The sequence below is a fragment of the Gracilinanus agilis genome, chromosome 2, assembly GCF_016433145.1.
Source record: "Gracilinanus agilis isolate LMUSP501 chromosome 2, AgileGrace, whole genome shotgun sequence".
In the NCBI taxonomy this organism is placed as follows: Eukaryota; Metazoa; Chordata; class Mammalia; order Didelphimorphia; family Didelphidae; genus Gracilinanus; species Gracilinanus agilis.
Window position 1 is genome coordinate 543,114,004 of NC_058131.1, and position 12,781 is coordinate 543,126,784.

A 12,781-nucleotide genomic window follows, 5' to 3' on the forward strand; every position below is an offset into this window, starting at 1 on the left:
AAAAAAAAAAAAAAAATCAAACCTTATTTCTTTCCAGGTGACCATCAAATTAAGTTCTTTTGGTGGTCAAACAGCTGGTTAAAGTGGAATGTAATAAAATAACTCGGGGCCAGGCCAGTTCTTTTTTTAAACCCTTATCTTCCTTCTTATAATCAATTTTGTGGATTGGTTCCAAGGCTTCAGAGAGGTAAGGGCTAGGCAATGGGGGTTAAGTGACTTGCCCAGGGTCACAGTCAGGAAGTGTCTGGGGCCACATTTGAATCCAAGATCTCTTTTGTCTGGGCTCTCAATACACTGAGCCACCTAGTTGCCCCCAACACCAATTCTTAAGGCAAAGGAATATGAGATTGCTTTTTAAGGAACCCAGAACCAAAGAAACATTCTATAAACTTTATTGAATTACTTAAAAAAAACATACTATTATTCAAAAATTTGCAGTACTTATTCCATGTTTCCTCAAATTCAAATGAGCTGAGATTCATGATTTATAACACTCTGTTGTGAAACCTATTCATAATTCTTCCTTCCAGAAGTAAAATCATTTATATTTTGGATTTGAGGTGCTTTGTTTCATAGACATTTACACTTAATGTGACACAGACCCAGGTGTTAAAAAAATCCAAACATAATTTAACCTCCCTAAGTCTTCTGCAGATTGCAAAAGCATAGTTTCTTTTTAAACAAATAATTAGCTCAGGTATACTCCTCTATATCCCAAATTCTAAGTTTAAAATCTCAGAACTTGACGCCAATGAGTTAGAATTTTTCTTCTTTTCATTAGAAGTGTGAGGTGAATTTTTAAACTCATAAAAGGTGCTGGCCGTATCCACTGAAAAGGCAATGACTGAACTGATTTTTACACTCTCCTGTTGGAATGATACCTTTCCATAAGAAGGAAATTCAAGACCTGAATGAATCAGACTGACTGAGAGATACAGAGTTCAAGATTTTAATCAATGCTTTCTTTAAGGCTCTGAAGTACATATGCATAAGGATTCACAAAGATCTTAATGCGTGAGAACAGGTGAAATTAAATAGGACTGAGAAAGGTAAATATGATGACTTACACTTGGTTAAAAAAAAATTGTTTCAATATAAGATGAAGGAACGAGAAACGAGAACTCCTTTGAAAAATGCCTGAGGTCCGTGGTCTCAGCACAAGTCAACCCCGCAGATATAGTGGCCAAAAACTAAATGGGATTTTCAGCTGCATTAAGGAATGGACAGTAAGTGGTGGGTGCGAGGCAGTGGTTTCAGTAGCTTGATAGTGGTGAGATCCCATGCAGAATACTGAGGATGCTGACAAGCTAGACAGAGGAAAGTCACCAGGAAGAGAAGGGCAGGAGAGAGGCTCACATTTAGAGTTGGAAAGGACCTTGGAAACCATCCGGCCCGTGGCTCTCATTTCACAGACCAGGGAACTGAGGTCAACGGAGGCTCCTAAATCCTTTGCCCAAGACCACCCAGGCAGAAGCAGAGCGCCATTATTTGAAGCCAAATCTAGCACTCTTCCTGCTACACCACAGAGAAGACAAGACTGCTGTTCCTAGAGAACTATTAAGACCGAAAAGAGATTAGCTTTCCTGTGATTAACCCCAGAGGGCAGAACTAGGCATAGTGAGTCAAAGTGGTAGAAATGAGGATTTGGCAAAAGGTAAAATAACAATTAGAGCTCTCCAAAAAGTACAGCATCTCACTCAGGAGATGGTTCATTGAAGTCTTTAAGCATTAAATGGTAACTACTTTTTAAGTGTTGCCAGAAGGGCTTCTGTGAAGATGTGTACTGAGGTCTCTTCCTTCCCTCTTTGGGACTTTTATGATTTTATGAAATCTTATTAGGATTGAAAATGGAAGGACCATCTGAATTATAGAATAGTTTTCATTTGAGTCATTTTCACACATTCAGTTACTAGGGTGATCTAATTCTGGGAAGAGTGCTACTGGGGAATAAGTGGAAAGTATTTTGTTGTTATCCTTGAATATTATTAGTGTTTTAAAGTTAAATCTCTCCTTTCCATCTTCTTTAGAATATTAATCTATTTATCAAAACTTTTCTTCACTGAGTATTAAGTTTGGTCACCTGAATGACCACAAATCCCCATCAAGTGAAGTCCAAATGAATGAGATCTTATAGAGACTACTGTATTTATACATCTTCAACTTTCTAATTTTCATAGAATTAGAATGCTTCTTTGTGTTATTTAAACAAATGCAGAGAATCACTTCTAGCATTCTAACGTTTGGGACTCAAACATGAATTTCCGGCATACAAAATCTAGGCAGAGTGATTATTCACAGTATGAAAAGGTTTTTTAAAACCATACAAAATAATTCATATAAAGTTCCTTTAACTTTCTCATTATGAATCTTTCAATGACAGAGCTCTGATTGTTTTGACAAATCCTAAGGAACAAAAAATTAGTGACTCAGTTTGAAAGCTACTGGAGGAAACAAACTTGAGGTAAATTTTTAGATTTTAACATTCAAAATAAACACTAAAGGAGTAACAAGAGCTGCTTTTGACATTTCACTATTCTCTTTTCATGGCTGGGCATGTGTTGAGTTAACTGACAGAATACTCAAAAAAAGGACACCAAAAAGGAACTGAAAGCACACCTTTTTTAAGTTTCAGGGTTAGGTCCTGGTGGCACTGAGTCGTCTACAAGGAAAGGCTATAAACTCCAAAGGAAAAGATGCCACTTGTATGTATTTTGAGATGAGCTATTTTTACCTCAAAAGGCAAGGTAGCCTCTAAATAAGCCAAAGCCCCAAATGAAAGGTTCTCTGGAGCATTTTGGGTCATTTCATCTTGCAGTGAATAAACAATAAAACAGTATGAGTAAAATTTATCTAAGATGGCATAATCATCACAAAATCATTAATCCTGTATAGGTGTCCTTTTTTTTTTTTAACAAGTTGGCTCCCCTAACTTTTTTTGTGGGAACACATGACCAAAATGCAAGTAGTAAGTCAATGGGAAAATATAGTTTGATTTATAAAAATATACATTTATATGCAACATTTCCAAAAATGTACTATTACATAATACAAAGTATACTTTCAATCTGAATTAGATTACAAGAAAAATCTTTTGATGACAGATAACTTTTCTCAAAAATTCTTGCTATTTGGTCTTTTAAATGACAGGCACTCAATAAACAAGTTTTACTTAACTATAAAATACCTAAGTCAAACTTTGGACACGTGTATATAGCACCAAAACCCATTTTAATATTTATACTAGCCATTGTTGGTGGCCTTTAAAATATATACTTAATTACATTCAAATATATTGGGAAAGTTGCCTTAGGATAATAAAGGTTATGTTATTTTTTTAAAAAAGCCTTAATAAAAATTCTAAAAAACTTACACGAAAAGATAAAAAAGATGGCCAATGAAGTTTTTGGTGGGACCACAAAACTTACAGTTGGAAAATAAAATCTTTGGTGTAGCAATGAAGTCTGGTCAATGAAGCCAATATACATTTTAGAGCAGGAGGAGAATCAATGAAATGTATTCAAACTCTGCTAAGGGGAAGTTGATTTTAAAAAGCAAGCAAGCAAGCAAGCAAGCAAGCAAGCATCAGTTTCCTCCCTTTAGATGGTCACTTTTTTTTTTAATGGAAGACAGCCTACATTCAAACAGATAAACATTTACCTCTTGAAGATAATGCAATAGTTTTTTCCAAATTAAGCAATTACAATTACAATATGGCACTGGAATTGTACTAACAAAATGCTTGACACATTAATAATCTAAATAAACAGAACATGTGAAAAAGACATTTTTGTATGTAGGATACAAAAATCCAGGTAAGGTATATACTACCTACCTATAAAATTTTTAAACTTCAGTGAAAGCTGGGTTGTGGTGGGAGCACATATTCAAAAACTTTAGTGACTACATATGTATAGACACACACATAAACACATGTTTATGTATAAATACATGTATAAGTGTGGACACACACATATAAATGAATGAATGAATAAACATAAGTGAGGAAGGCTTGCTAAAATGCCATTAGATATAACCCATCTATACCTTTCAGTGCAGTATTCTTTTATTCCTTGTATGACAACTTTCCAATCTTGGAATTGTGCAGTCTTTAAAATACATAGTGCAATTAAAAAATTGACTAGTGATTTAAAGAGTAAGTAGGCTGGTTAATTTAAAAATGATCAATAGCCAAACTGACTTATTCACCTAGATTCTAGCCTTTGTAAAACCCTGGACAAAGGCAGACATCACAATTATGATGAGAGAAGCCTAATTAGTTCATAAGGGAAAAGTACTACCCTTAGCTCCATGTTGTTGAACCTATGGCATGCATGCTGGAAGGAGCTGCTCCCCTCCCGAGGATATTTCTCATATGCCCCGTCCATCTGCCCAGCAGCCAAATGGGATTGCTTCCTCCCTCCCCAGTCTAGGGTAAGGGGGTGGCTCACATCCAGCAGTTTGGGCACTTGGTCTCTAAAAGGTTCGCCATCACTGCTCTAGATTATTAGACAGTCCAGAGTAAATACAAGGAGCAGATGATATAATTCAACAACAAAGTTTAAAAGGTAAAATACTTAAAAACTCATTTTTTTTCCTTTAGGAACTCCCCCTAAAAATGCTATAACCCTCAAGTAAGAAGTAAAGATTACCTAGGCTCCTTACTTCCTAAATTTCTTTCAACTGTCTATACATTTGGCCACTTTACTGCTTCAAAGGCAGCCCAGAAATAACTGAACCAAAAGCAAAGTCTCCTGTGTGGGTCTTGATTACTGGATCTCCCATTAGTCAGATTATCTAAGCAAATGGCTTCCTCTCTTTCTTGAGGCATTTTTATAGCAACTAGAAAACTTATTTTCATTTGTGGAGTTATTTTTACACAATATGAATACAAAATAGGAAGAGAAGAATAAATATAAAAACCAGACATTACCAAAAAGAACAGTAATTACCAAAAAGAACAGTAATTTTTCTTACTGACTGGTAAAGTTTCAGTGTTAAGGAAATACTTTTGTACAGTTATATATGGCAGGCCTGACATTTCCTACTGTATTGTACGGTATCTAATTCACAAAAATGCTTCTTTCAAATTTACTAGCATTTAGCCATTAGATTAACATACATTAGCAGGTCCTATTCTTTATAATATAGAGGTACTCAATAACAGTGAATTCCTCTGCTATCCTGAATAACCAAAAATAAGTTAATAAGTTGGATATGTTTTTAAAAAGGAACCTATAAAATACTTTCCTATGCAGACGCTCTTAGCATTCATTCACTGACAGAAGTGACTTTACAGAAAATATGTGTCCATTAAACTCTATCTGGAAGAATAACTATAATTACAGATTGGCCTGTATTTAAGAATGTAATGTGAAAAAGGTGACAGTCTTATTTGAAATATATTTGAATGTGTACCATTTTAGACATACCATACCAGAGAGCTAGTTATATCCTGGAATGTATCAAAAATGATTTTCTTTTATAGAGATTTTACTCTTAAAAGAATATATTTTAAGTAAGGTATTTCTAAATTCTGGCATTCTCTCCTGAAAGAGAGAAGAACCAGCTTATTGCAGGCACACATTCTAAAAACAGAGACATTTATAGACTAATCATATGAAAGCTTAAGTGTCAGGTGTCTAAAAAAAGTCAAGACAACTAATAACTGCAAAAGTCTGCAGTGTCCCTTTTCAATAAAAAATTACTTTCAAAAATAATCAATCTTTCCACTTAATGACTTTCCCAGCTTTCTCCTTTGGTTAATATTTCAATTGGATTCCTCTTTACCCAATGATTCCTCACATACAAGCACTTTTAAGCTAAACTAAAATTGTTTTGAGCAGAGAGCAGAAAAAAATGTTCCAAAATATAAAAAAGATTATCTACTATTGATTTTTACAGAATCAGAGGCTGCTAACATCTCACACTAGAAAAAATGATGTATACAGTTTAAAAATAAAAAAGAAAAGAAATGAAGTTTCCAGTCTTTTCCCTTCTTCTTAGGCAACTTTTAAATCTGAAATCAACATGAAGGCCTTGGTTGACCTTTTGAAGTCCTCCAAAATTGGTAAGCTGGTAAATTTACTGGTGGTCTCCTTCAACTCGTCTCTTGCGAACTGCAAGAATAATTTAAAAATGTATTTTAGAAATCATAATACTAAGCTTCTTGAAAATAAATAAGTTACTATCAAGTATTAGCATTATACTATAATTTTGTTTTCAACATTTTAAATCTTAAAAATTTACACTAAAATTTAAGCTTCTGCATTACCCACTTTCTAACTTACTCACTGAGCTAACAAGAATATTCAAACAATGTTATTACTATTTTACAGATGACCTTTTGCTCAAATGTGTTTATATATATGTTTATTTTAAAAATCAAAAAAATTTAGTCAATAATCCTTAGGTTGACATATGTAACTTATAAGAGAGTTAATGTTTCTTATCTTGTTTTTTACTGTCAAAGATTTGAATCTTGAACACAGAACTTGTTAAACATGCAGTATATTTATTACAGCATTCATAACCATATTAAAAAACTTGCTTGTTAGTGAGTAGCTATCTTAAAACAATCAAAGATGACACTCAGGTAGATGGGACTAAGGAGTAGGCACAAACTTTTGATTATAGAGTAAACAAAATTATTTAATCTAGAACAGGAACACACCAAAGGTGCATAATTTATCTTTCTAGCTACAATTTGCCATTGCTTTCCCTATATTCCTCCTTCTGTGTCTGTTCAGTATAAAACCAGCCCAGCTACCGAAGCCAGAAAGGTCTAACAAAGAACTGAATTATAGGCTGGGTTATACCCCTAAACTAGCTGAATGATCTTGGTGGAATAAAATCACAAGCAGCATTTCTGAAGTGCCTATTATGTACCAAGCACTCTGCTAGACACTAGGGACAGGTAAAAAGACAGAAATGAAACAGTTGTTCAACTTCTTTGGGACTGTTAATTCATCTATAAAATGAAGGGTTTGATTTAGATCAATGGTTCACAAACTTTTTGGCCTACTGCCCCCTTTCCAGAAAAAATATTACTTAGCACCCCTGGAAATTAATTTTCAAAAAATTTTAATAGCAATTAATAGGAAAGATAAATGCACCTGTGGCCATCATCGCCCTCCCCAGATCGTTGCAGCACCCACCAGGGGGCGGTGGTGCCCACTTTGGGAATCACCAATTTAGATGATCATGAAGGTCCTAGCTCTCATTCTATCCTCTCTTCTCCTAAAAGTATTCAGACCCTTGATTGTGGAAATGCATAAATGATGTGAGAACAGGCTGAAGTCTTCAGGAAACCTGAAGTAGTCTGTCTCTTTCAGAGGGGAGGGCTCATTGGTCCAGATATCTTCTGGCCAATGGCAAAATTCTCTATTTGGCTGGAATGGACAATAAAGGCCCTAGCCTCCTGGTTGGTAACACTTTCATAAATTAAATCCCCATGTTTAAACTAGCCTATTAGTATCTTGGTCCTTAATTTTCCCCTCTTCCCTTCATATAGAAACACAGACTATTTACAGAGAGACCTAAAAGATTTCTTATCTTGCTCAAATAAGGAAAGGAGGTAGAATAAGTGGGTAACTGTCTTATGCCTTATTTGCTATGCAGCTGATCTTCTACTTAATGTCACATGGAGAAACTCCTTCCTCCCTAATGTTGGGCTCAGGGATGAAATAAAAAAATTCTAATACTTCCAAAGGCATTATGAAACAACTAACTAGGAAAGTAAGAATGAGAAGCTCTAATAAAGTTCCTTGTATACAGCAAACAATCAACAAATATTACTGTAGGATGGTGTACATCTTATATTTTTGTTCTTAATGAAAATGAATTAATTTCTGTCCCTGACTCTAATTTCTTAATTTTTATGAGAGAAAAATTAAATTTAATTGTTTTTTAATGGTAAAATAAAAAAGACTTTAGACTGCTCAAAATAAAAAAAATACATGAATACAGGACCTTGGAGAAGTACAGAAATATTTAAAAAGCAAATTAGAATTTGCAAATTGGAGTTTAATGATTTCATTTTAGATTCAAATTCTGTACTCTTGCAGAATTGGTTCAGGTACATTAGAAAAAGCATTCTAGGCTAACCTGACATTTTAAAACATCTGCTCAAGATTCATGTAAATAGGCAAATGTGAGAGACAGAAATAAAGTGCAGCAAAGTAAAATATGTGAGAAACCGATGACAAAGACAGTAAATCAGATAGTGAGTTATAAAGACAGACATGAAACTCAGAGCTTAGTCATTTGGCTTCCATAACCTTTTTTGTCGCTGAAGCCCTGAAACGTCTTAGCTGGAGAGATGGGGAAATAAAACAACGTAGTAGGAATATTTCTGAGAACTTCAGACTAAGAAACTAAGAGGAAAAAAGAGATATCAAAATTAGGTAACTGAAAAAGACAGTCTTCCATTTTTCAGATTGGAAATTAAAGTAGAATAGAAAATTAACAATTAAAAACTAAAGTTTCTAAGAGATTTTGTTTACCAGATCAATTATAAGCTATGTAACTTGAATTTTTTAACTCTTAGAGCCTTTGTTTAAATTACAAAACTTATTCAATCCACTTTGTGATTTTAAGGCAAAAATAAGGGTATGAGATTGGGAACTAGAACTAAGAATTGATAGTAAAATCCCATTGCTTCTGAGGAAAAGACAAAACCAGACAGAAGAATCAAATTGTAATCCTTCTTCCACTTTCCTATGGAATTGGCCCCCACCTCCTCCTTTCTTCACAATCTCCAATCCATCACCGAATTCTACAAGGTTTTCCTCTATAACATTGCTTGGATCTATTTCTTTTGTCAATTACTGTCTTAGAGTCCAAGTAGAATGATTCTCATCTGTCTTGAGAAAAAACAAAACAAAACACTGTCCCTATTCAGGCAGTATGGCACAAAGAGAGTAAAATCTAGAGTTAGGGGTGCTGGATTCAAATTCTGACTCTAACACTTACTAGCAACTTACAGTGATGGTGAACCTTTTAGAGACGGAGTGCCACCTCCCACCAGTTCTGGGAATGCCCCTACCTCCTTACCCCACACAAAGGAGGGAGGAAGTGTTCTCATTGGGCTGCTGGGCAGAGGGGTGGGTAAAGTGAGGAATGTCCTCAGCAAGTGTAGAGGGGGAAGGGAGTGTTCCAAGTGCTCTGCTGCCTGTGAGCCACCCACTTTACCCGCTCTGTGCTCCCACTGGCTGTTGGGAAGAGGGTGAGAGATGTGAAAAAAATGTCATCAGGCAAAGAGAGAGAGAAGGGAGCAGCTCTAGCTGCTTTCTAGTAAGAACTCTTAGGGGCCCACAAAGAGCACTCTGCATGCCATCTTTGGCACCCGTTCCATAGGTTCACCATCAGTGAACTAGGGTGACCATAAACAAATCATTTCATCTCCATAAGCTGTAGTTTCCTCATCCTGATGACCCCAAAGTCCTAATGTCTTGAATCTAGGCTTCTAAGATCTTACTTCAAATTAAGTTTGATTGGGTTTCCCAACATTCTCCCATCATTTTTTATGTGTCAGCTCAGATTCTCAACTTGAATTAATCAATAAACATTTATTATGGCTACCAGTGGGCAAAATGAATTAGTCAAACAAATGCACTTCCTTAGTGTCATCCTCACACAAAATACTTCCTGAGTACACTTTGCCTATGAAGTTACTCATTCCTGAAGCATCTTCACATTCTGCTCTAATATATTCCCCCTTTGAGGATTCTCAACCTACTACTTCCCTCTAAGGATCTGACCTGACCTTCTTTAGTCTTAGATTAGAAGTAAGCCAGGTTATGTGAGTGAGAATAGGCTGTATGTTGCTAACAGCTGTTGCCTTCTCTAAATTCTTTTCTAATTTGTGTCAGATCACAGATTTCTTAGCATAAGGGCTCTTCTCCCCTTAGCATTGCTGTAATTGATTTCTGTGAAGTGTGAAACAGACTTTCTTTTAGTACCCCTACTTAGTACCTCACCAGATACTAAGTAAGGGAGTTTACAAGTCACTTGCTAAAATGAGTGATAACTCCAGAACTCAACACTAAGAGTGTTTGCAAGTCATCTGCTAAAGTAGGTGATAACTCGGTCAAAAACTTGTGAATCCTTTGATAAGAGTTAACACCTTCAGAGGGTGAAAAGTGGATCCCACAGAAACTGCTCCCTGGGCAGTGCTAGGCAATTTGGAAGCTATAATTGGCCTCTGTGAAGAGGGGATGGGACAAGAAGTCACTATAAAAGCCTTGAACTTCTTCGTGTAGGGGCAGTCTTCTGGAGATAGTAGGAGGTTGTCTTCAGAACTAGTCTTTGGGGAGTATTCTTTGAGAGAGCTTTGCTAGAGATTTCAGATTGGAGCTTCAGCTGATGACCTGCCTCTAGAAGGTGACTTTGGACTTGGACTGCTTCTCTGGTGAGTGAGTAGCTGGCCTTTCCTTTCCTGGAGGAGCTGGCATTAGTGGAATACCTGGTCCTCTGGTTGAGGGTTAACAAGTCCTGTCAAGTTGAGCCAAGCACTAGAGCAATATTTAGTGTGATAGGCTAGACATCTTCTCTACCTTTTTTTTGTTATTTCTCTACTTTCACTCTTTCCACCTCTTTTGTAAATAAGCTATTAAAAGTCATTTTGACTTTGAGGTATAATACTTTAAATCAGTGACCACAATATTAATTTAAAATTTTCACATATTTAGTCAAATCCTTAATTTAATTCCTTACATTTTAAAATAAAATATATCTAAAAGGAGCCTTGGAAATCATTTACATTTTTCTCAGTGTCATCTAATAAAATCTTCCTATTGCTATCATTCACCTGTGACAAAATTTCCTCTTTCAAATTCTAGACATCACTTCCTCACTAGAATTTTATAGGGTGGTTACTATTATATACTTAACAAGAGATCCCTGAGAAAGGGTAGGAGTCATAGTTACCATTCCTAATAACTAAAAATTCAATAGCTAAAGCTCACAGTGTCCCTACTGTATTGTTACTGAAACAATTTTTCAGCTGGGACTGCAACTTGCTGAGAAGTTTGGGTTATAAATTTGCAGCCAAGAATTTGGGGAAAGTTAGGATGTAGAGAGGGGTGAGGGAGAGAAAGAGAGAGCAACAGATATAGACAGGGGGACAGAGAGAATATGTATGTGTGTGTAGTTGGGAGGGGTTAGAATGAGCAGGGGTCTCTTTAGGATTAAGTTGCAGGGATATATGTTTATAGCCGAGTTCATATTTTGATATTCTCTGCTCATGTTGTAGAACAACAAATGGAATGTCAAAATACCTGTTCACAGGTGAAAGGACCACTACAGTAAAGTAGCAACTGTGTCTGAGGCATAAATAAGGAAATTCTGGGAGCTCAGAGATTATAATGTGGTTTTTTTCCTTTGTTCTGTTTTTTTTTTTGGGGGGGGGGCAGGGATTGGGAGTAGGGAAGAAAGAAAAAGGACCATAACAAGTTGGGTCTAGTGTATCCAGGAAAGTTTTACGAAATGCATGCTTGCCAAAACAAAGTTAATTTCAATTATTGTAAAAGAATGGAAATATCTAAATACTTTCCATTAGCTTTTCTAATTTAATTTGGGTATTGAGGGCATGTAGTATTTAGTATCATAAATTTATACATGGGACTTTTTGGATAAAGACATAATATAAATATGTAACTAACTACTAACATGGAACAGTGGTTCTATTTAGGATGACCTAGAAAGTAAAAAGCAGCAAGAGGAAGTAAGAGAGGCACTGGCAAATAGCACAAAGCAATTACCAGAACATTTAGCTAATAAATTAAATGAGTTGATAATCTCTTTTTTAAAATATTAAGACACAACCTCCTCTACTTGCACCTTGTAAGACTATAAGACAGGTCATATATTTTTGATCCACTTCTGTCAAGTGTTTTGACTTAAAGGAATTAATTTTTATTTTTCTTCCTCCAGAACTCAATAAATTAAAAGTGATAATTAAATACAATTGAAAAGAATTTTACACCCTTTAAGAAAGACGTTTCTTCCTTTAAGGAAGATTATTTCTTTTCTAAATAGCTAGCATCATCAATCCATTAAGTAACTTTAAATACAAACACCATGACTGGACACACTGCATGCAGCCTTTTTTCCTAGAACACGTCTTACCCAAATCATTGTTTTTCGTTATAGCATTGGCTGCCCTGGTTCGTGGTCCCTGTTGCGTAAACTGATATCCAAATTTAAGAATCTTTGTGTTTTCCTCAAGCATCCTGGCCATTTCCAGTTCAACAGCTGTCCCCAACTGCTGCCTCTAGATATAATTACAAACAGAATATTATTAACAAACTTGAATAAACTACTTCCCACAGAAAGCCATGCCTAATATAAATAGCCCAGGAGCATATAAATTGGTTCTGTATTACAGTTTCTTCAAATTTATCCAAAATACATAAGAAAATTAATGTTTCTAAAGTTTAATTCTGTATCTAAAAGATGTGAAAGTTATAGTATCACTTTAAATTTTATCTCTATTCAATGTTTTGAAGTACAGATCTTTCTTCCTCTTTCCTGTGAAAAGATGACTTTTCTAGGCAGTATGAAAGTGATGATTCTGAATGTGTTGCCTCTGAAGGAATGACAGAGATCCAAATGCAATTAGGTTTACAAAGGTATTTTGTTGGAATAGTAGCAAACCTTCAAAAATCATATACACATTATACCTTATTTATCATCATAAAAATGTGCTATCATTTGGATGAGGATCATTTAAAAATATTTTTTCTTGCTCACAAAGCACTGGCAACTGATTCACCATCAATTA

The 12,781-nt window shown here is 35.3% G+C and overlaps 1 protein-coding gene across 2 annotated transcripts in view; it reads right to left on the reverse strand.

Moving 5' to 3' along the window:
• Positions 1-6,081: 6,081 nt before the first annotated feature.
• The window catches only part of TMOD3 (tropomodulin 3), a 57,654-nt gene continuing 50,954 nt past the window's right edge, over positions 6,082-12,781 (reverse strand). For both annotated transcript variants that reach the window (XM_044665164.1, XM_044665165.1), the window contains exons 9-10: positions 12,127-12,271; positions 6,082-6,116 (exon numbers count right to left, since the gene is read on the reverse strand). In XM_044665164.1, the coding sequence (XP_044521099.1) occupies positions 6,082-6,116; positions 12,127-12,271 (180 nt within the window). The remainder of the gene's footprint in view (positions 6,117-12,126; positions 12,272-12,781) is intronic.